The sequence below is a fragment of the Pecten maximus genome, chromosome 8, assembly GCF_902652985.1.
Source record: "Pecten maximus chromosome 8, xPecMax1.1, whole genome shotgun sequence".
Taxonomy (NCBI): Eukaryota; Metazoa; Mollusca; class Bivalvia; order Pectinida; family Pectinidae; genus Pecten; species Pecten maximus.
Genome location: NC_047022.1, coordinates 35,028,653 through 35,053,336, shown reverse-complemented (window position 1 = coordinate 35,053,336; position 24,684 = coordinate 35,028,653). Strand labels below are relative to the sequence as shown.

The 24,684-nt window shown below is 36.5% G+C and overlaps 3 protein-coding genes across 6 annotated transcripts in view; 2 read left to right on the top strand and 1 right to left on the bottom strand.

The window, feature by feature from the left end:
• The window catches only part of LOC117332285 (NACHT and WD repeat domain-containing protein 2-like), a 32,447-nt gene extending 18,231 nt beyond the window's left edge, over window positions 1-14,216 (bottom strand). The window contains exons 1-15 of the mRNA XM_033891171.1: window positions 14,137-14,216; window positions 12,397-12,656; window positions 12,044-12,246; window positions 10,348-10,469; window positions 9,893-10,107; window positions 9,665-9,793; window positions 9,425-9,553; window positions 6,244-6,449; window positions 4,812-4,957; window positions 4,565-4,667; window positions 3,148-3,366; window positions 2,093-2,423; window positions 1,106-1,258; window positions 851-997; window positions 117-333 (exon numbers count right to left, since the gene is read on the bottom strand). Coding sequence (XP_033747062.1) covers window positions 117-333; window positions 851-997; window positions 1,106-1,258; window positions 2,093-2,423; window positions 3,148-3,366; window positions 4,565-4,667; window positions 4,812-4,957; window positions 6,244-6,449; window positions 9,425-9,553; window positions 9,665-9,793; window positions 9,893-10,107; window positions 10,348-10,469; window positions 12,044-12,246; window positions 12,397-12,656; window positions 14,137-14,216 — 2,660 coding nt within the window. The remainder of the gene's footprint in view (window positions 1-116; window positions 334-850; window positions 998-1,105; window positions 1,259-2,092; window positions 2,424-3,147; window positions 3,367-4,564; window positions 4,668-4,811; window positions 4,958-6,243; window positions 6,450-9,424; window positions 9,554-9,664; window positions 9,794-9,892; window positions 10,108-10,347; window positions 10,470-12,043; window positions 12,247-12,396; window positions 12,657-14,136) is intronic.
• On the top strand, window positions 7,309-8,615 carry LOC117333690 (complement C1q-like protein 4). Its single transcript, XM_033893110.1, has 2 exons — window positions 7,309-7,609; window positions 7,774-8,615. The coding sequence occupies exons 1-2, from the start codon at window positions 7,363-7,365 to the stop codon at window positions 8,178-8,180; spliced, it is 654 nt and encodes a 217-aa protein (XP_033749001.1). The 5' UTR covers window positions 7,309-7,362; the 3' UTR covers window positions 8,181-8,615.
• A 4,430-nt stretch (window positions 14,217-18,646) lies between the features above and the next one.
• Window positions 18,647-24,684, top strand: part of LOC117333316 (huntingtin-interacting protein 1-like) — a 74,974-nt gene continuing 68,936 nt past the window's right edge. For 2 of the 4 annotated variants that reach the window (XM_033892557.1, XM_033892558.1), the window contains exons 1-2: window positions 18,649-18,907; window positions 19,959-20,022. In XM_033892557.1, the coding sequence (XP_033748448.1) occupies window positions 18,821-18,907; window positions 19,959-20,022 (151 nt within the window). In that variant the 5' untranslated portion in view covers window positions 18,649-18,820. Of the gene's footprint in view, window positions 18,908-19,958; window positions 20,023-24,684 lie in introns of all 4 variants that reach the window. The other 2 variants (XM_033892555.1, XM_033892556.1) reach the window with 2 other exon arrangements.

Genomic DNA, 24,684 nt, shown 5'->3' with positions numbered 1-24,684 from the left:
AACACACATAGTTGCAGAGTTTATCTGGAAATTAAAGCATGCATATCGACTCTCAAGAGGAATAGCTTCTCCTGGGACAATCTTCAGAAACGGGTGTGCAATTTTAAACAATCTACCCGATGGAGGTCGCATTGAGTTTCGCCTGCAAAAAGGTGAAGTTAATCAAGCATTCTCTCTTTAGTTCCTGTGCGCGGTTCGCGTTTGCCCAATGGTAAGGCAAGTTGTTGATCTTCCGAAGATTGTATGTGTCGCCCAATATGATTGGTTGAGATTTGACCAATCGATCTGCTCTGTGCTCCTCTCCATTCTTGCCAAAATAAACTTTCTCCTTTTCTGTAAGGGAAAATCCATTAATTATACATACAGTATAAACGCACACATAGACTAACATATACATGTGGTTAATGGCTTTCCTTGTGCAGGTTTGTTTTGCATTCTTCTTGCAGATTCTAAGAAAGAATACTTTTCGAGTAAAATGTTTGCAGTAAGTAAACGTGTATTGTAAGAAATGGCTTCTGTGAATCCAGATATATTCCTCCCACATGCATCTTTGATTGCCAATAAAATATATGCCATTGGTACAGTTCTAATCATGTTGCCTCAAGTCAATCCGGGACAAATCTGATCCATTACTACATTCAAACACAATACACGTATATATATAATAGCATCTTCAACCGTAAAAATGTTCTGGTTTAATATTAAAACAGTATGCAACTAATTGCTGTGAATATGTCTAAGTGCTTCTTTTAAAAACCTAAAAATGCAAAAAAAAAATGGATCAACGATATGTTCATAAGATTGTTAATTGTTTAACATCCAATATACAAGTTATCACAATTTCACTTACTGTCCGCCCACTTCCCGCTGAAGTACTCGGCGAGTGACTCATGGAGTTGTCTTCTAGTATTGGCTTCACAGTAGCGGTCACGTGCCACACTCAAGAACTGTGAATGATACCAATACAGAACACGTGACCCATCCACACCACGCTCGACTGGAACATACGGACAACTCATAGATAAGCTCTGACAAAACGTGAAATGAGAAAAGTAATCAGGAAAAAGATAACTATGACAATTACATAGAGACGATTTCTCCTTACCTAGATATTCGTCAATATCCATCTTTAACCGGACGAACAAAAGCGGAGGAAGACGGCGGACAGGCGGTGTCCAGTATTGGTAAATATCATTCAGGACAACGTCATCACAGGATAGAACGTCCTCCAGTTCCGACTCCGAGAGACCGTGTCGTGCTGTCAATTGTAATCAGTATACTATATACACCGCCGCTGCAAAGTTACATAGTTTTATTTAAAGCGTTCAGGCTCACCAAAAGAGTAACAGGCAATACAAAACAAGAAATATCTTTAAAAAAGATATACGGCATAGTTTTAATGCAGGTGGTTATAATATAAAACTGCTGGTGAAATAAATGAACGAACTAATGCGTTTCAGTACAGAAAACAAAATTATATCAGTTTGAATCTTGAATCAGGAATATAATTTTATTAATGTGTCATTTGAAAAGATACATCCACTTATTCAGCTTGCATTCAATCTTAACTTTGTTTCGTTTTTAACTGCATATCTGTATTTTGCATTGACCGCTACATTGACCAATCACATACTTTATCTTGACCAGTAACGCCACCTCTCGCGTCATATCCGGTCCAAAAGAAAATTATACGGCTATGCCGAAAAAGATATCGCAACATTTGAAATGTTTTAGCTGTGACATTTAAGGCCTTTTTTCATTCTCGAGAAAAATAATACTTGGGTTGTACGGTGATAATTATGCATTCTGTTCATCCTGTATCTAATCACTAACAATAGATTTATGAATGACTCACACGTAATTCGTCAGCTAGGACCCATCAGCGACGTTAGGGGTCAAAACTGTGGTTGCCATCATGGAAAACTTATAATGAGTAGAATTTTGTAAATACGCATTGGTACATTATTTGATATAAAGGACATTTTAAACCTGAGCAAACACCCATTCATATAAACAAGCGACGTTAAACGCATACATTATGTATGAATCAAGATGTTATTATTGAGCTCCATAGCAATGTATAAGTCATTACCTGTCGTTAGGTATCCGAGCGCTTTGAAGACAAAAATCTCCCCATGTTTCCGCTCTAGGTTAGAGAATAGGTGCTTGATACTCTCGGAAATGGTGGGTTGCAGCACCGTCTCGTCACTAGGCGTATAGGAGTGCCATTTACAGGCTTCATCAAACGACAGCTTCAAATAAAGCGGGATCGAACACGACTTCATGTATGACAAAAAGTACGCCATCTGAGCAGCAGTTAGTTTCCGGTTGCGCTGGTTTAGGTACTGCTGTACTATTCCCTCGGTATCTTTCACCGGAAGTTCCAGAATGTTGATGTAATTTTCACTTCCGGGATATTTATCCTGTTATGAATATTATGTATTGATAGAATTAAAATGATTTGAATAAGTAAGTAAGTATTAATAATCAACAAAAAGGTTTCGTATCATTATCAACAAGAAACACACGAATCTATGGATCTGTAAACGTACAGTAAGGCAATATCTCATTTGAATTATTGGTTCCAACTGATCTCCACATGTACTTAGGCCCTCAATTATCGACTTCGCTGCAATCGATAGCCAAACTTATTACGATATCGGTATAACTGATAGTAAACACTGACAAATGGGTTAATATCATATTTTATATAGCTTGACCAAACAGCCAGTGTCACTGCTATGTAGAGTTAACAACTCGATCACCACGTACAATATCGGTTCTACGTAAAACGTATCCACATTGAAATCAAAGAAGTTGAATTATTTAATTTCATTGAGATTGCGTAAATACCGAAAAGATTTCTAAGATCATCTTTCATCGGTCTCCGTACTTTTAACTTATTCATATACTGCACAAAAAGGCCTCAGTTCGAAAAACGAATTAAATATTGTGGAATCTCGCTTATTCGTTAACAAGGACTTGATCCCAGGATTACCTCGAATGACTTTCGTAGCTACATTAAAATCGCACGGACGTTACAAATGTAGTCTTTATTGGTATTTTTATTTGTGTATTGATCGTGACAAGAGAACTTTGTCTTTAACGAAATATACATACAGTACATACTGTATGTTCACTTCTTACCTGGAGTCGACTAAGGGTCCCATTGGGATCCTCGTCCAGCGTAGTGAAAACTATTTTCACGTGAGGGAGTGTCTGGATTACCCGGGTAAGCCATTCTAGTTTATGGCCGGAGTTCTCAGTATCAAGTTGATTCAGGCTGTCCAAAATCACCACCAGAGGTCGCTCAGCTTTTGCAAGTTTTAAACAATTCTCGAATTCCTTTACCAAAGACTTTGGATTCTGTTAAATGAAGCGAACTATCTAGAGTAGAGAATACAACATGTATATAATATAAATTTTAGTTCTCTACTCGTAAGTCGAATTATCAGCTTGTGCCATTTCAGCAGCACAGTGCATAGCCGACGGCTCATACAAATCATATAATATTTGTCATGGAAAACTATCAAACAATATAAATGCGATACCTGAGATACAGTTGGATTGTGTGTGTGACCTACCTGAGATACAGTGGGATTGTGTGTGTGACCTACCTGAGATACAGTGGGATTGTGTGTGTGACCTACCTGAGATACAGTGGGATTGTGTCTATGACCTACCTGAGATACAATGGGATAGTGTGCGTGACCTACCTGAGATAAAATGGGATAGTGTGTGTGACCTACCTGAGATACAGTGGGATTGTGTGCGTGACCTACCTGAGATACAGTGGGATTGTGTATGTGACCTACCTGAGATACAGTGGGGTTGTGTGTGTGACCTACTTGAGATACAGTGGGATTGTGTATGTGACCTACCTGAGGTACAGTGGGATTGTGTGTGTGACCTACCTGAGGTACAGTGGGATTGTGTATGTGACCTACCTGAGGTACAGTGGGATTGTGTGTGTGACCTACCTGAGGTACAGTGGGATTGTGTGTGTGACCTACCTGAGATACAGTGGGATTGTGTGTGTGACCTACCTGAGATACAGTGGGGTTGTGTGTGTGATCTACCTGAGGTACAGTGGGATTGTGTGTGTGACCTACCTGAGATACAGTGGGATTGTGTGTGTGACCTACCTGAGATACAGTGGGGTTGTGTGTGACCTACCTGAGGTACAGTGGGATTGTGTGTGACCTACCTGAGGTACAGTGGGATTGTGTGTGACCTACCTGAGGTACAGTGGGATTGTGTGTGTGACCTACCTGAGGTACAGTGGGATTGTGTGTGTGACCTACCTGAGATACAGTGGGATTGTGTGTGACCTACCTGAGATACAGTGGGGTTGTGTGTGTGACCTACTTGAGATACAGTGGGATTGTGTATGTGACCTACCTGAGATACAGTGGGATTGTGTGCGTGACCTACCTGAGATACAGTGGGATTGTGTATGTGACCTACCTGAGATACAGTGGGGTTGTGTGTGTGACCTACTTGAGATACAGTGGGATTGTGTATGTGACCTACCTGAGGTACAGTGGGATTGTGTGTGACCTACCTGGGATACAGTGGGATTCTGTCTATATATCAATTTAACTTGTTTCACGACACTTTGTAGCAGACTAAGAATGGTAGAACTAGTTGCCGTTGTGCCCAGAAACCTGAATAAAACAAAATGGAAAAAGTATATATAAGGAATTTCTTTTGATAGTTCAACATTAATCCGAAAATGATATTGGAGGAGAAAATCGTTGATTTTTATCTAAAACCGAATGCATATTGTATAACACCAAGTGTACTGTTACCTTACGACGATGGCAGCACCTTTGGACGACATCCATGACCTGGCGTGCTTGACTGTCATGGCGGCGATCGAAGCTTTGCCCGATCCAGATTTTCCATGGATCACCAGAAGTCTTCTTGATTTGTTGCTAAAGAAATCTCGCACATTCTAAAAACAAATATTAACACAAAGATTGTATTAAATACAATTCTGCAGAAACGCCAATAAGCACCTTAACAAATGTGTTTTTTTCTACAGCAGCTTGAAGCAAACAATCTTTCTTATCCCAACCTCCATCATTTCAATGACAAAGAATGTGTATTATTAATACACGTATATATATATATTTAACTATATGATTTATTATGTGAACATAAGTGAAAATAACAAACATTTGGCCATGAAAACACTATGAATACAGTATGAAAACATCGTTCCACGTGCTAATTTTCCACACAATATATCAGGTATGTGTCAATATGCCAGAAAAGATAAATAAGTAAATTGTGTTTTTTTGGCACATCTATTCCCATAAATAAATATAATTTAAGACGAATTATTGTATTTGATATTACTTGATATATTTTTGTTTTGAATAAGGAAAAACGACTGGAAACTGCGGAAGGACACGGTAAACGATGCTATAGTGCATTGGCGGCATCACCGGCTGTTCCATTAATGTTTTCGTATATAGCTATCAAAAGTTAAACATTTAAAAATTACTCTTCTTTATGTTTTTATTCCACATCACCCTAATGTAAATATATGAAATGAATGGATATGTTTCATTTTGATTGTGACTAACGCTCACCATGGGATATGTAGATACAGTGTACATACTGATATTCATAGCCGCAATGAAAATGAAAAAAAAAATCCATTCAATCCCTATATGAAGCAGGCTATCTGCGTAATGTTGCTTACTTGTGTATGTTCGTTTGCGAGACTTAAAGAGGTAACCACCTTCAGAATTGAGAATTAGATAACTTATTATTACCTGCTCGATATTCAGCTTGAAATGATCTTAAAATGGGGTCCCGTACTACCATGTCTAGGTATGACAATTCAGTGAGGTGACACTATAATTTGGTTTGGTTTATTTTGGTTAACGTCCTATTAACAGCCAGTGTCATTTTAGGACGTGCCAGGTCTGGAGGTGGAGGAAAGCCGGAGTACCCGGAGAAAAACCATCGGCTTACGGTCAGTACCTTGCAACTGCCCCACGTAGGCTTCGAACTCGCAACCCAGAGGTGGTGGGCTAGTGATAAAGTGTCGGTACACCTTAACCAATCGGCCACCGCGGCCCCTATGACACTATAAGTTCGTTCGACACTCACCCAGCCATTCGTGGACATCATATCAATCAATCAATCAATCAATAAAATATTACCTTATATGGTGCAGAACGTAAAACCTTCAGTAACAAACAATCTGACAGCTGTGAATTAACATACATCTAGAATTTCCTCTCGGCCGAAGAAAATGTCGCATCTCTTTCTGGCAAATGACAAGTGTTGCGAGCATTCAACAAGCATGACGTCACGACTGGCTCGGGGCTGATTTGTAATACCTTCCAATATCATCTCCTTCATCCTAGTCACGAGGTCTGACGTCAGAGTATTCAGATATCGCCAGTGATCCGGATTATTCTTGTCTACACCTGGAATTAAGGACATCAAATAAAAAAAATGTATGACCTCAATGTTATCTAGTGTTTAGTGCTAGAGTGACTACAAACATACAAAAGCCAGCAAAGAACTTGCTTAGAGGTGAACATACCTCGATTTCTTTTTAACTATATTTTCTGTAGCACACAAAATGGACCAAGAACTGTTTAACGTCACTCATTCCAGAATGGCGTATCTGCTTGATTCATCAAATTAACAATTATCGGGGTCATCGATCTCTCGCCATTTTAGCTCTAACATACATGGATTGCACAAGAAAACGTTGGTGTTGACAATAGGTTGTAACTGTTGAGTGTGTCGTTGATTCGTTTGAGGATTGCGCCTATTTGAATTGGGGGATAGGGTCAATTAATAGTACCTCACTGCAATTTAAGGTTTTAGTAATGCTGTTTCCTTGTCCATATCTTTCAGTGTTTGGCGCCATGCAAGGAGAATTAAATGTCATTTTAATGATTTTTAGATGTCAAGGCTTCGGGACATACATCCTTCCTGATAGAAACGAAATCTCTACTCAAAGTCAGAAGTGGGAGGGTTTTATGTTAGACTTTTGGAAGAAAAGACCATGTTAAGAAAAGAGAACGGAATAATATCTCAAATTTAGTCGCCTCTTACCGATCCTGCAATGGGGCAACAGGTGCAATTATTGCGTCCAGCCGAAGAGATCACGTGGGTTTGGAAACCTCACGGTATCGGTTAGTTAGGTAAGATTCGACTTACAATGTAAGATTGTCCAGCAGTTAGTGCTCCTGTAGAGTAAATACTTGACCTTACTGACAGAGAATCTGGGGTTTATCTTCACTGACGACGACCAAGATAGCACTTATCTATACTTATAAGACTTACGTCTCTAGTTACAGGTAATTCAATACACAGATCTAGACAAGTATGGCTTTTCTTCGCATTTCAGTCATTATTTTATCTTTTTCCTTGGTTTTTGGAAAACTTGGAGAAGATGTCAACGAGTTTGAAAAAATGCGAGAAGACAACATGAAATTGTTTAATTCCCTTAAACAGGAAATGAATACCATCCGTATGGAAAACCAGAAGCTCCATTTGGCTAATGAGCAACTCTCCGAGAGACTTGACACGCTGGAGTCAACTGGAGGCTTACACAGGCTAGCACGGCAAACAAGTAAAATATAGAGAAAATAATGACATTTTTATTTTAATCTATGATATATCATGTTGGTTGGTCTTAAATTGGTAACTCATTTGTTTTTGTTTGTTTATTTCTAATTAACATACAAATCTATAAAGCTAACTTCTACCTGTAATTAAAAAGAAACATTTCTGCAGGTTCCCGTGTGGCTTTCTACGCAATGATCAGATACAATATCCCACACGTCTCAACACACCAGACCCTCCATTTTGACTCGGTACAGACTAACGACGGGAACGCTTATAATCCGGGTACAGGAACATTCACGTGCCCCGAGACGGGAACATACATGTTTCACTGGAGTATCAACCAGGCCACGCCCACCCACGGCTTAGGTGGAACCATCAGCACCAGTCTTCTCAAGAACGGTATGTTGACTGCCTCGCTTCAGACCGGAGACAATAACGTACCAGCCTCGAGTTCCAACTCCGCTATATTGCATCTTCGTGCTGGGGACCGAGTTTATGTCCAGATCGCCCAGGCCAGCAGCGATGCCTACATTGGTCAAACTTACTCTGGTTTCTCTGGATTTAAACTGTACTAACTGTACGTCTAAATGATAGGCATTTATAAATAACTATTTTTCGGGTTTCGATAAATGTCATTTTTCACCGCTAAAAATGTAACAAATTATACTTGATAGATTCTGTCAATGACAACAAAATACTGGTGAGAAATATATCTGCGGCAAGATGATCTATCGTGAGAGATGATTTATACAACTATTTATATTGTTAACCTAAAGGTCATTTTGTGCCAGTACATTTCGTGTACGTAGTTTTCAATGTCGGGGTTAAAACTAGTTTACATTTCATAGTGAGGTTATATGCATGATAACTGGTAAGTATTACATACGACTAACGTGAATATCAGACACCTTTGTGTGTAGATTCCCGGATAGTTCATACTGATATTACTGAATTACTGTTTTGTGTTGATTGGTGGTTTTATCAATATTAAATACACATTTTATGAACTATTTCATTGTAGTTATAGTAATATTTGTGTTCGTCATGCTAGATTGAGAATGAAGTTTAAATTCCACTTGTATCTAGACTCATCTATAAAGTGAAACCAGTGAACACGAAACCGCTCGCTGAAAAGCAGCTGATTCACTCCTGTTACGCACAAAGTCCTGACCCCGCGGCTGTATATAGGTTCTGGGGTTAGGAACTGGTGCTAAAGACTGCTGTCAGGCGAGACGTTGAGAAGAAAAGAGAGAGAAAGATAATCACACAGGAGATGTTAAAGTTACTTCAATATTTTGCTTAATCTATCAACACAAGTTCACATCAAAGAATGGATTAAAACTCAGGTGTGGATTTGCATTCGGTACCCCTGCAGATTTAGCCAAGACCATTCGTGACCTTCATTTAGGTTGTCAAAAACATATTCCGATAGACTTTCTACTTGTACATATATAAAGCATTACAAAAGGCTTATGGATATTTTATACAAGTCTATCAAAACTTTTCATACATTTGTCCCCGCGAAACGCGAGTTCGAAACCCACGTGGGGCAGTTATCTGCTACTGACCGTAGGCCGGTGGTTTTTCTCCGGGTACTCCTGCTTTCCTCCACCTCAAAAACCTGGCGCGTCCTTAATGACCCTGGCTGTTAATAGGACGTTAAAAACAACATACCAATATCTTAGACAGCATGTCCTTGTATATTAACACCTATAGGTTATTCTGAAGACAGAAGAACACATTGACACAATAAAAGTTTAGCAAACTACCACCCGTTAAGATTCGGAATCAGTATATGATTTTACGAAACAGTCTTTACCTGTTTCTGTCCACTTAATGTCGTAGGTAAACAGGTTTTGCGGTGGTAACACCTGTGACATCTTCTCGTCTTTAAGTTTCCTTAAGGACTCTCGTGCAGCCTTCCATTTGGTGTCCGGTCCTTTACATTCTGTTAATGATATATAAAGGTGTAGAAACAGAAAAAAAAACTTACCTTTTAATTGTGTCAAGACAGGTGCGCGTGTTGTAAAGAAAATAAACGAAAATGACGAAGACTTACCCATGTATCTCTCCAGGAACTCACTTGGCGGCTGATCCTCTATGTCCGTTATGTTACGTCGGAACCAAAGACAGTGTTTCCCGGGGGCCGGGACGTCTATCATACCCACAGCAGTCTCCTTCTCTGTCACTGAAATCAGTATCAAGTTCACACACAATGTATTCGCTCTTACTAGTAAACTGTTTAAATTACAAAATTATAGATATACTGTCGTAATATCGTACCTACCCGATACCGTGTATTTTTCACATTCACTCGGCGTCAGATATTTCTGAGCAAGGTCTTGAAGCATTTCCAACATGTCCGATTTTTCACTGAGCCATCGTTGCTTAGCACCTTTTGTCGGTTCCTCTCCATTTTTACCGAGGATGTCTGGGATTTGTCGACTTATGGGTGAGAGAATATAGGTCACTGGTACTATATTTTCGTCGCGGCGGTACCATCTGGTAAATCCAAATACAAACACATCTTTATAAGGAGCAGAATCGGCAATACATTTTAGTTCTTGCTATTGTTATCCATCCATGTTGTTAATGTTTTCCTAACCATTACAGTATTGAATTAAGTGATAACCCGACTAACAAAATATCCTCATGTTACAATACAGGTGCACTAGTGTTTACTACATCACGTTTAAACAAAGGACAGGACCTATTGTAGTATCACTTGCTGGAATATCTTACCTTGTCAATAAGTCTTTTCCATCAGATCCTTCTTCCCCAATGTTGTTTATCATTTTCTCAAATTCGTCAGCCTCGATATGGCGTGGAAGTTGTGGGGCTCCATACCGGTGTGAAACGAAGGACTGTACGGGATAAATGATTAATTAAGTCATAAAGGTTGATTCTCCTCGTATTTCTTTTTCTTTTGGTACAAATACATTACATAGATACTGTCTTTTCTTTTCTTTTCTTTTTATTGGGGGGGGGGGGGGGGGGGGGGGGGGGGGGCGGGGTTGTGTGGTTTATTTTGTTTAACGTCCTATTAACAGCTTAGGTCATTAAAGATGGCCTCCCGCGCGTGGGACATGCATGCGTGTGGTGAGTGCGTATGTGTGTTTGGGAGGCTGCGGTATGTTCGTGTTAAGTCTCCTTGTGATAGGCCGGAACTTTTGCCGATTTATAGTGCTACCTCACTGAAGCATATTGCCGAAGACACCCAGCAGCATACCCCACACGGTCACATTATACTGACAACGGGCGAACCAGTCGTCCCACTCCAAATATGCTGAGCGCTAAGCAGGAGTAAAGCAACTTCCATTTTTAAAGACTCTGGTATGTCTCGGCTAGGGGACAGAAGCCAAAGCCTTCCTCACAGCGGCGAACGCTCAACTAAAGGCCAAAAGTGAGGCATTGTCAAGGGAGACATTAGGAAGAAGAAAGTTGTTAAGAAAGAAGAGAAAAGATAAAATCCCAAAAATCGCCTCTTACGATCATTCAATGGGCAGCAGGTACCATTCTTACGTCCTACCTGCAGGGCAGGGTGTGTGTATGTGTTTATTTTATGGGGGGGGGGGGGGGGGGGGGGGGGGGGGTTATTTTATTGTTTTTTTTCCTTGTTTTTTTTTCTCTCTTTTTAATTTGAATTAGCCGCATCGAAGTACATTGCATACAGAATTGATAATAAATCTAATAAGAATAGGTGTTAAAGCGACTATAACTAAAAATCACGATTAGAAAATATATTACTATCAGGTATCGGGCGCAATACTTTTTTTTTAAAGTATCTCATAAAACTAAAATTTTCTCTTTTTTTTTATGAAATTATACAAGTTACAACCCTACATAATACAAAAGAAAGGGCAATTTATTGCTGTTCCTAATCCTTATGGACAGTTCATTAGAAAAAAACAACTCATAAGGAAATGTCATTTTTAATTTATGATACCCTTCGGAGGCAGATTTATAAAATTAAAAAAAACTTGTGATGGTCCGAAACATCGTAAAGGAATCAACATTTAGTGACATAGCACGTGTCTATACCTTATTTGTGCGATGGAGTGGATCGCGAACATGTCTTATGCGTTATGGGGTATCATTTTACTAACCCCTACCCTTAACTGTTGATCTAGTAACAGTTTGGTCTAATATTTTTGTATCAATACTCACCAGAAGCAGACGCCTGTGACCTGACACATCGAGTAGGCGTATGTAAGGCAAGTACCCATTCCACTGTTTATTACTTACAGTACGAGTTACTTACAATATAATCAACGCAATACTCGTACTTGCACGAGACTTAGGCAATTCAGGAAAAATAGAAATCATTAAATATTTTCAAGGGAACAATAAATTACCCATCTTTAACAATTATAATCTAACACGTGAAGGCAATTCTTTGTGAAAACTCGGCGTTACAAGGTATAAAACAAAACCTTACGACAAAATTAGGTCCCGTCGACAGTTTTTGACACAGGTCTATTTCCTTTAGACAGAGGTCAGTTGTACTGTGGTCATCGGAAGCCTCGTCTCTAACGCCCCAACGCATGTCCACCACCTGGAAATCGTACCCTCGAGCCTGGCAGAACGACTTGAGCTCCGGGTATGCCTCCTCGATCAATATATTTCTTTCCTCAACCGAATCTGTCATTAAACAAGGGCAATAACTCTAAAAATATTGTCAGTAATCAACTCCAAAATGTACAGTCAGTAATATTGGTTCCTAACGCTAAGATATTGTCAGTAATCAAGTTCCAGTACTTAAAAAAAATACTTTCAGTATCTGAAACTTACCTTTAAACGTGCTGCTGGTGAAAACGCGCACAATTTTGGCAGATGACGTCACCTCCGCATCAATATCTCCTAAAATGAGAGGAGTAGGGGGCGCCTTGAATCTTTGGCGAATATTCCGGAGTTTTTCTTTCACTTTTGTTATGACGTTTACATTTAATGCAAAGGTTGCAGTGGACGACTTCCGTCTCCGTTTTGTTCTGAGCGTCTGGAGTTTTCCTATGAGCTTGGCGGATTGCTTAAAACTTATCTTTGGTTTCGGGCTATGAAATACAAAAGTATGAAACGCATAGCCTGAACAGAATACATGTATCTTTTAAGATTGTGTACATCTTTAGACTAGATTATATGGTAGGCAACAAGTCTTTATATTTCTGCTAAACGTTGTCGTTAAAATCAGATTAACACAAAATGGACATAGATTGCGTCGTTCTACAGTAATAACACATTTCCCCTTCCGTAGACTGTACAGGCTATCGTCAGAACCACATTTAGATGATAATGTTATGCCCTTTCATTGCTAACATTAGCATTGGCGATACAGAAATAGTCAATACCGTACTATCAACACATAGAAGTAAAAACACTGTCTACGGGATTCACTTAATGGTGACACTGAAATGTCGTGCCACATGCATACGGCGTCTCGTCCGGTACATTATACTAAGTCCATTATACTGACACCAGTCCATTATACTGACACCGGTCCATTATACTGACACTGGTCCATTATACTGACACTGGTCCATTATACTGACACTGGTCCATTATACTGACACTGGTCCATTATACTGACACCTGTCCATTACACTGACACTGGTCCATTACACTGACACTGGTCCATTACACTGACACTGGTCCATTATACTGACACCGGTCCATTACACTGACACGGTCCATTATATTAAGTCCATTATACTGACACTAGTCCATTATACTGACACTGGTCCATTATACTGACACCTGTCCATTATACTGACACTGGTCCATTATACTGACACCTGTCCATTATACTGACACCGGTCCATTATACTGACACTGGTCCATTATACTGACACTGGTCCATTATACTGACACTGGTCCATTATACTGACACCTGTCCATTATACTGACACTGGTCCATTATACTGACACCGGCCCATTATACTGAAACTGGTCCATTACACTGACACCGGTCCATTATACTGACACTGGTCCATTATACTGACACCGGTCCATTACACTGACACGGTCCATTATATTAAGTCCATTATACTGACAATAGTCCATTCTACTGACACCAGTCCATTATACTGACACTGGTCCATTATACTGACACTGGTCCATTATACTGACACCTGTCCATTATACTGACACTGGTCCATTATACTGACACTGGTCCATTACACTGACACCTGTCCATTATACTGACACCTGTCCATTATACTGACACCAGTCCATTATACTGACACCAGTCCATTATACTGACACCGGTCCATTATACTGACACTGGTCCATTATGCTGACACTGGTCCATTATACTGACACCGGTCCATTATACTGATTAAAAGGAATGAGAACTTCAGTGTGTGCGTGTGGATATTAAGTTTTTCAGGATAGACCATGTGTATATAGGAACGGTTTCCGTTCATTTCATTCTTGATTGATATTCACTGCTCGATATGTTTATTGTGTTGTCTTACATCAATTGGCAGAGCTACAAAGTAAATATCTAGAGCCGAACAAGCCAACAGATTTATTTACCCTACAGATATCTCGGTTCCTTCTTCCTCTACCCCCGGGGGTGGAGGTTCCGATGAATTCGCTGACGCACCACACCCCATCTTTGGTACGTCACATCAGCTCTTCACTACCAGGATGGTATCAGCTTGTGAAATGTCGTTTATATGTAGAACCTGGAATATACAGATGGAAAATGTTTAACAATCGGACCATGCTGTCTCACTCAACAGGGGTTGCGTCTTCAGTTTTCATCGTCTTTTTAAAACCGCTTCAAATATCATATGTGTTCGTTCAAGTTTCTTATTTCAACTACATTTAATGCAAACAGATCTATACTACTAGTCATAATGCTAGTGAGTGTAGTTATTGTTTAAGTCTGTAATATTAGAGTATAACGTTTCAATGGTGTGCAAATACGCATGCAAACCTAACAATAGCCCCCAAATAAAGAAAATTATTACATTTTTACCAGTGAAATATCAAAAATTATTCATTCTATAAAAGTGATATATATCATATTTTTCACTAGTGAAATATCACTTTTGCTGATTTGACCAATCAAATTAATGATTAGAAAATACCAAAATAATTGACCAATCAGAAAGCCCGACATATATGTCAGCACCTGGACAGGGGGAACTACTTTTTTTTGTCTATATTAGGCCTAGTTAGCATACGGGGAAGGTTTTTCGTTGATAAAAAATGTAATAAACAGAATATCTAACAGTGTCTTCAGTAATACTAAATATATTTCACTCGTGTGGCTAATATTTTGATATTTTTCACTCGTGCTGCGCACTCGTGAAAAATATCAAAATATTAGCCCCACTCGTGAAATATATTTGGTATTACTGAAGACACTGTTAGATATCCTCTATTTACATTTTTACCAGTGAAATATCGAAAATGATTCATTCTATAAAAGTGGTATTTTCACTTTTTCTGATATTTTCCCTTTTTCTGATTTGACCAATCAGAACACTGCTTACAAACGACAATTTGGAAAATTAAGACTTGCCTAAAGCTCTCGGTCATGTTATATGACGTCATAATGCATGATAGAATACATAACGTCACGATTTGGTGTAAATTTGTGAACCGTTGACAGGGGACCGCAATAAATTCTGGGAGAGATTGAGCTGCCTCGGTATATTCTGTTATAAAATGTAATAAATAGAATTCAGAGTACTACGCATTCGTAAAACATATCAAAATATTAGCCACACTCATGAAATATATTTAGTATTACTGAAGACACTATAAGATATATCCTCTCTATATATATAGCTAGTAGTATACAGTTGTCTAAACTCAACTACATATTGTAGCTTACACTTTAAAACTGACACTTAGACACTCCCGTTACTTACCTCAATAGAATTCTCCCTCCAATAAGCATGTTACTTTGTATCAGATCGCTGTTTAAAAAACAGATAGCAGATGTAACTCATTAATTGTGTAAATCGACTTTACAACAAGTCAGTATGTTCGTAACTGCTGGAGGAGGAGCGGTAATAATACACAAACTTTGATAACCATAAATATCATCCAAAATTATTAACATATAAAATTAATTATCATCTTAAAATGATATGTGACGACTTATTTATTCTGTTAAATCATTAATTAAATTATCTAATTTTCCCGTTTTGAAAATTTAGTTTAAAAATACTCAAGTTGAGTACAACAAATGTGATAAGATATGATTATAAAATTGTTTACTGAGGTTTACCGCAGTTTATATGAACTAAAACAATGTTCGGTGGAATAGATATAAAATATCATGAGTGCAGACGTATCGAAGCGTGTGTCGTGTAACGAATAGCGGGTATGTATTACAATGTACATGTACAAAATGTATATATATATAGGACAGTTCAATCATCCGCCATCATCTTAAGCTTATCGACGTTCTCAAACTTAATTGTTCTATTTTTTTTTTATCTTGTTAACAATATCATGGAAATATTAGTTTAAATGATAAATACATTAAAGATATGACCTTTATAAGTGTATTAATGACAATTCAACATTAAACAACATATTTACCAATATCATCAACATATTGGTAAGCTAACAATACCCAATACAGTGCAGTCACGCTGATCTAATAGTTTGAACAGTGACCTGGAATGTATAATACACCCAAATCACCTTACATTAGCACACATTGTCCATTAACAGTACAGCCATTACCTGTACAGTGTTTAAAAAACAATGTGAAAGTCATACTGCATTTGTTTAAAAGCCTGCATATTTCATTCTTTTTTTCTTGTTATTCAAAATCTAAATTTGAATTGAATCGGATTTTACCTTGATTGATTTAATGTTAGTAAAGAAGAATAGTGAAACAGACATTCTATACGTGTAGACCGTTATATCAGATCGGTGTTACATCCATGTACATGTAGTTAGAACCGCTGGTGAATCCAGAAATTCCCAGGGGGTATCAAACATTGATTTGGTGATTTCTACTTCATAACTAAGTTCAAATTCTTTATTAACTTTGAGTATTCCGACTCATCAGTATCATACACATATATAATATACACATTTACATAACACTGACAATATAAAGAAATTAAATGCGTACAAGAGATAATATACCCGGAGATCATATTAAGTTAACGACATTCATGACATTAGCAGCTTAAACCTAATATATTTGGCCATTTTTTCAAGTTCTTTAGTGTTTTGTCCGTTGACTAATTATTTCAATTTAAACATGCTTGGCTTTTTGAAAATAGTAACTTTTCAAAAATTTCTGACATATCAGAATAACAAGGACATTTTAGAATAAAATAAAATTCATCCTCGCCATCATTTAGATTACATACAGTACAAATTCTCAAGTGTCGCTGAATGTTTTGATAACGACATTTTCTACAATTAAATCGTGAGCTGTCAGTCGAATTTTAGTAATTTCATTTAAGTACCCCTTCCCTGATGGTTTTCTAAAATAACCCTGCATACTAAATTCATTTTTAAGAAGTAAAAAAAAAAGGGGAAAAAATGACAATGTTTCAATCTGTTATATCAGAGACATATATACATATAATTTGTTAAGATAACGGACAGGAAAAACACTTTTCATTTTTTGGTAAGTCGCCCACAGTGTAGGTTGGTATGACCAAAGATGTCCCAATCCATGAATTATGTAACATATACAGTAAAATCCGCGATCAAAATGACTCTCACAGTTTACCGATATTATATATTTTGTTATTGTCAAATCATTTATTTTTGGATTGATTGGTATTAGTTAAATATAAATTTTGAGACATTTCCGTATTTTACACGTGGCACTGAAGACGCTTTGAGCTTACACCCGGGCCCGGGATTTTGCGGAGGTGGTAGTAATGTTAACCCCCTTTTATTCCGAATGCCTTTTAATCCCAATGGTCCTAAAATATGTAAATTATGATACATGTTATATAGCAATGCCTATAAAAAGTTTTATGTCAGCATCACTCGAAATCGTTACTCATTTTTTTTAAAATCTTATTTTCACAAATTAGTAATTAGTTTATTAGAGCTTCAATGTCAAATGTTTTAAAGGAAACTTTCATAAATAAAGACTTCGCGCGAAAATCAACGCGGCGCAATTGCAGAAAGATATTTTGGTGTGTAAACACAAGAAGTAGGTACAAGAAGGAAAGTCTTTTTTGTACTGCACAAAACGCTAAAATTGCGTTGACCAATCAATTCAAAATGGCGCCATCTTGTGAATCGTAACGTTGCAAAGACACGTTGCATGCTGATCCCGCGCTTTTTGACAAAAATATTTTTTCGTATACCTACTCGTAATACACATGTTTTACTCAATGGGAAACCATTAATACACGTATCAAACCATTACTCATGTTACAATATTACCTATGTTCGGCTATCGGGCCTTAGGACTATACATCGGCCGATTGGGCCTTCGGACGTTCAAGAGGGCATTTGGAATATAAGACGGTTACCGTGGTGATATGGATTTAACCATAATTGGATTTTTTTTATGAATGTCTTGTTGTCTTAACGGTTTTTTTTTATTGCGCAGCTCTGTGGCAATATTGCTTCACACATTAATTGCATCCATCTCGAAATGTACTGTTCTATATTTGTTTAGGGACATATATTAGAATAGACTTTGCACGTCTTTTTTCCTGCAACACGTAGTTAGTACCTACGTATTGTTTCGAAATTTTGTCTTTTTGTCGCAATTGCATATATTTTTTTAAAACACATTTTTCATCATTAACAATCAATAATAGTAATATATCATCCTTCACACCATCATCATCATCATCATCATTAATTTAATTACTATATATGTATTTTTAAAATTAGAACTATATGTATTTTTAAAATTAGAACTATATGTATTTTTAAAATTAGAACTATCTCTATTTCAAATAGAAGTATCTCTATTCGAATACAAATATGTTTGGTCAATTTAGCAAATATATCTCTAATATGAATAGATATATATTAGCATTATGGCAAGCCGTTTGTGTTCTACCCATATGATTCAGATACCAAATGATGACCGGAAGCTACATCCGTGTACCCTACTGGCGCCTCTTCACTTCCTAGTTAGTTAATCAACCACCAGGGGTCGCTGCTGGTCTGTCATCCTGTTCTGAAATAATTCTGCGGCTATGTTTCAAGCAAAGTAAACACGATGATTAAGTGTGTCCTACGTATCTAACACAACAAGATGTCATCGAAGCACCTCCCGAAAGTCATTTCCCATCGAGGAAGAACCACAACTGAAGTTGAACGTGAAAATTTCGAGAAAACACAAGTAAGAAAAAGTTTTTTTCTGACAGCGGAAGTGGTTTTTACTTTTTGACAACATAAGATTTCGTCACTGTCCGTCGGCAGTTTTACCTGAAGGCGATCAAAATCTTATGTGTCATGCATCGTATTATTGGGGACTGGTTAATGTTATCTACCTCATACGTGTGTCGAAGAAACTCGGAACGCACAACAAAGCAATCACAATGTATTTCGTAATGCTGGATATTTGATCTATGGTTACAGTGGGTAAATCCTGTCCGAACCAACCGAAACCCGACGTCCCGTGTTTGACAGTTGTCAATCTGGTCGTAGATTCGGAAAACACTGGACTGAAAACATAAAGTGCTGTTAATTTACATCTGCAATAAACATATAAATATATGTGAGTAATTTAACGTGGTTATAAATGTATGTAATATCTTGTGGACACTGCTGCTCCACTTAATGCTTTGCCTGTGGTAATTGCCCTTTGATGTACAGTTCTAGCTACTATATATGCCTAGTACAATTAATAATAAAACCAAGCTCAACAGTGGATTTGTTTTACAGCATATATATTTAACCACTAAGCTTTTGAAAATTTTAACATATACATGTAATTATCAATGCTTTCAGACTCTTAAGAATGACAGTTGACCGAAGATGTTTATATATATATATAAGCACACTCGTTCATCTAAAATGAATTACTGTATGACATAAAGTCTCTATATATTTTGTGTTTGCAAGGACAAATTTACCTGACATGCTTTTTGATATTGCTAAATAACTAAAAGCCTCTACCATATTGTAATTTTCATTCTCTGAAATTGGTGATTATTGAACCACACAGGTCATATATTGACTTGTTGACAACCACAGGCGTCGGTATTTATTGTACCAGCAACATCAAATGTCAAAATCTTAATATTGCAGAGACATGACTGTTTTTTTTTTTTTATTATGTTAAAAGATAAAGAAGAAAAGTGCAAAGTTTTGTATATGAGATCAATACTAAAGATATACATGTATCAGCATAATACTGGCATATAAAGATATGTTTGTATTTTTTCCAGACTGTTGCTATAAATAAAGCTATTAACAACCAAGAGGCACCTGTCAAAGAAAAGCATGTAAGAAGTATCCTTTCCGTGTCCATTTGACACTATAGCTACTGGAAAATGCATGAAGTGTATTTAAGTCTTTTTGTTTCCTTATATATGGCATCTTGACCAGACTTTTCATTAACTTGATCTTGCATTCTGATAGTCAGGCATGCATGGCCGCATGGTACATCTTAGGAAATACTAAAATAGGTATGATATATAGATATTTTATCACAGTTATCTGGTGTTCATTTAAATACAATTGATGATCAGTATAATTAACTTTTGTGATAATTTACATAAATGTCACACTTTTTATGACTTTATATAAATAATACTTAAATCTCAATACATTACAGTAAGTTGTGTACATGATTGTCTTGATAGTGTTAAGAATTCACCCAATTCCTAGATACAATAAAAGCATCAATTAGATATATAAAGTATCATCTTTGAGTTACGATATTATGGTCATTCACATTTGCTAGTGCCAAAATGAGAGGTGTTTTTGTTCTTATATCATAATTACATGTCTCTGGGTTTTCCTTAAATATGATAATTCTGATTGAATTGTTTGGTAGCTGTTCTAGATAATTTATAATATTATTGCTTGATATTCAATATATCAAGTGGATGATATTTATGCCAACCATAAAATATTTTGAGCTTGATTTTAAAATCAATCAGAAGTATAAAATACTGGCAGTTTCATGAGGAAGTCATAGGTACATGTGCATTAATAACATGGAAATATATCATCATAACATATATATTGTAGGAAAGTGAAAACACTAACCTTATGAGTCATACATGTGTATAGTCATCAAGCTTTCACTTTCATCCATATATAACTGGATAGAGGGATTTTTAGCTTAATGTTGGATTTTTGTGGGAAAATGAGGAAGAATTTTAATGAATATAATATACTCAGAAGTTAATCAGATGATGATTAATGTATGTATATAAATACATATAATTTTAAGTACTTATATTAACAAATGAGAAATTGTTTTATACAAGTTCACTAGCTAGTCTTGTCATAAACCTTACTATCAATATATCTCTTGTAGTGGGTTAATTAAATTTTACACACCTATAATTAAAATATTGTTTGATCAAATGCCCCAATGGTTATTTTGTCAATGTCAGCCATCATAACAATTACAGTTTGTGGTATACCTACATAGTATAATTAATACAGTGAGAATCTGGGTCAGTATATAGGCTTATAGATTGGACTCGTCTTAACAGTACCGGAAGTGCCAGCCAAGCTAGCGCTTCTAATTTGCTGTACTAGACTTGAACCCATGCTGTTGCTATAATTACGTATGATTGCTGTAAAATATGCCAGTAATACAATTGAGTTCACCAAAGACTTTATAATGATAATTTGATTGTAATACGAGTCAGAATAGTAAATGTAACTGATGATTATACATATCTCCTTTGGGGTTACATTTGGGGTTACAAAGTTTTCATGCTATTTATTTTAAGTTTTATTTAATTTAACCTAAAAAAGTATTCTTAGAGTTTTTGTACTGATTTTAATTATAGATATTAAAACAATTATTATAAAAAATGTCAAAAAATATTCAGTGTTCATGTACCGGTATCTTGTTTATCGTATATCGTGTTTACACATATACATGTGTACTGTCATCAAGGGTTCCCGATAGGTTGTTTACATCTACAACAGAGACCAGTTGATACAAATGTACCATCTAAAACAGAGATATGTTGTTTACATCTACAACAGAGATTAGTTGTTTACATCTAAAACAGAGACCAGTTGTTTACATCTAAAACAGAGACCAGTTGTTTACATCTACAACAGAGATTAGTTGTTTACATCTACAACAGAGATAAGTTGTTTACATCTACAACAGAGACCAGTTGTTTACATCTACAACAGAGATTAGTTGTTACCATCTACAACAGAGACTAGTTGTTACCATCTACAACAGAGACTAGTTGTTACCATCTACAACAGAGATAAGTTGTTACCATCTACAACAGGGACCAGTTGTTTACATCTACAACAGGGACCAGTTGATACAAATGTACCATCTAAAACAGAGATATGTTGTTTACATCTACAACAGAGATTAGTTGTTTACATCTAAAACAGAGACCAGTTGTTTACATCTACAACAGAGATTAGTTGTTTACATCTACAACAGAGACCAGTTGTTTACATCTAAAACAGAGACCAGTTGTTTACATCTACAACAGAGATTAGTTGTTTACATCTACAACAGAGATAAGTTGTTTACATCTACAACAGAGACCAGTTGTTTACATCTACAACAGAGATTAGTTGTTACCATCTACAACAGAGACTAGTTGTTACCATCTACAACAGAGATTAGTTGTTTACATCTACAACAGAGACTAGTTGTTACCATCGACAACAGAGACCAGTTGTTTACATCTACAACAGAGATAAGTTGTTACCATCTACAACAGGGACCAGTTGTTTACATCTACAACAGAGATTAGTTGTTACCATATACAACAGAGACTAGTTGTTACCATCTACAACAGAGACTAGTTGTTTACATCTACAACAGAGATTAGTTGTTTACATCTACAACAGAGATCAGTTGTTTACATCTACAACAGGGACCAGTTGTTTACATCTACAACAGGGACCAGTTGTTTACATCTACAACAGAGATTAGTTGTTACCATCTACAACAGAGACTAGTTGTTTACATCTACAACAGAAATCAGTTGTTTATATCTACAACAGGGACCAGTTGTTTACATCTACAACAGGGACCAGTTGTTTACATCTACAACAGAGATTAGTTGTTACCATCTACAACAGAGACTAGTTGTTTACATCTACAACAGAGATTAGTTGTTTACATCTACAACAGAGATCAGTTGTTTACATCTACTACAGAGATCAGTTGTTTACATCTACAACATAGATTAGTTGTTTACATCTACAACAGGGACCAGTTGTTTACATCTACAACAGAGATAAGTTGTTACCATCTAAAACAGAGACCAGTTGTTTACATCTACAACAGAGACCAGTTGTTTACATCTACAACAGGGACCAGTTGTTTACATCTACAACAGAGATTGGTTGTTTACATCTACAACAGAGATATGTTGTTTACATCTACAACAGAGATCAGTTGTTTACATCTACAACAGGGACCAGTTGTTTACATCTACAACAGAGATAAGTTGTTTACATCTACAACAGAGATAAGTTGTTTACATCTACAACAGAGATAAGTTGTTTACATCTACAACAGAGATAAGATGTTTGCATCATTCTATAACAGAGATAAGTTGTTTACATCTACAACAGAGATCAGTTGTTTACATCTACAACAGAGATCAGTTGTTTACATCTACAACAGAGATAAATTGTTTACATCAACAACAGAGATAAGTTGTTTACATCATTCTATAACAGATAAGTTGTTTACATCATTCTATAACAGAGATAGGTTGTTTACATCATTCTATAACAGAGATAAGTTGTTTACATCATTCTATAACAGAGATAAGATGTTCACATCATTCTATAACAAAGATCATTTGTGTACATGTACATATACAACAGAGATAAATTGTTTACATCTATATGGAAATAAGTTGTTTACAATGGTTTCCCCCCGTCTACACAATATATATTGTGTCCCTGATCGGTGTCTGTGTGAAATATGATATAAAAAAAGAAATGCCCCTTTTTTTTTTTTTTTTTTTTTAAAGTTTGATGAGAAAGACAACTCATAATTAATTAATTATAAGCAATTAAGTCTGAATGGCATCTATATCATTATATGTACAAAGTATAGGTGATAAAAGTGTATTATATGCAAACAGTTGATCAGTCTGTTTGAAGTTTTGATAAATAATGATTGATATCAGATCTCCCCAATCTGAGGATGGCAATTTTTTTTACAGAAACTGAATTCCCTGGTGTGGTAGTGAACATGTCCCTACAAAGGTTGTTAACATTCACGGTAGACAGATATATCTTCTTACTAGGTATACATATGTTACATGTAATCTGGGCAAGATCCTCAGACGGACTCAAGTGTACAAACATAAGAATGATTTTTTTTTCCCCTGTGAACTTGACTATTCATGTAAAAGATAGCATGTCATCACATGTATGTATCATAAACTGTATTTACTTGTATCAGCCAGATCAGAAAATACTTGTTAGGATTATTTTTAGCTCATGACAAATACATGTTTCTTTGTAGTAGTTTTCCATTATATAGTTTCTCCACAAATTAGTTAAATGTTACAATTTTAACTTTTTGTAAGTATTTAATTAATAAATCTGTAGGTATAATACCTGAAGTGAATGGCCTATTTTAAACATATTCTTTTGTAATCATGAATACAATGTCCAGGGATTGTGTGTTAAAAAAAAGATTTAGAAGGAAAAGTTTCCATTTGAAAACAGGATTGAAAAAAATAATAGACAATTAAGTTTGTTTTCCTTTTTCTACTGTAGTGTATAAAATTATCAGCAGATGAGGAGAGCAATCTTATATGGGATTTAATTTAATGCACCCATAGTACTCTTTCCTATAAAAAGGCACGAGTGTGCTTATATAGACATGTACATATATACAGGTAGCTAGGATTAAGTCCTACACAGTAATTATATAAGTACCAGTCCTCTTCCTGTGACAAGATATATCATTGCTAGGTTTTA

Coding starts and splice junctions, on each gene's coding strand:
- LOC117333690 (XM_033893110.1), top strand. CDS start 7,363: ATGGCTTTTCTTCGCATTTCAGTCATTATTTTATCTTTTTCCTTGGTT. Junction 7,610..7,773: donor CAGGCTAGCACGGCAAACAA/GTAAAATATAGA, acceptor ACATTTCTGCAG/GTTCCCGTGTGGCTTTCTAC.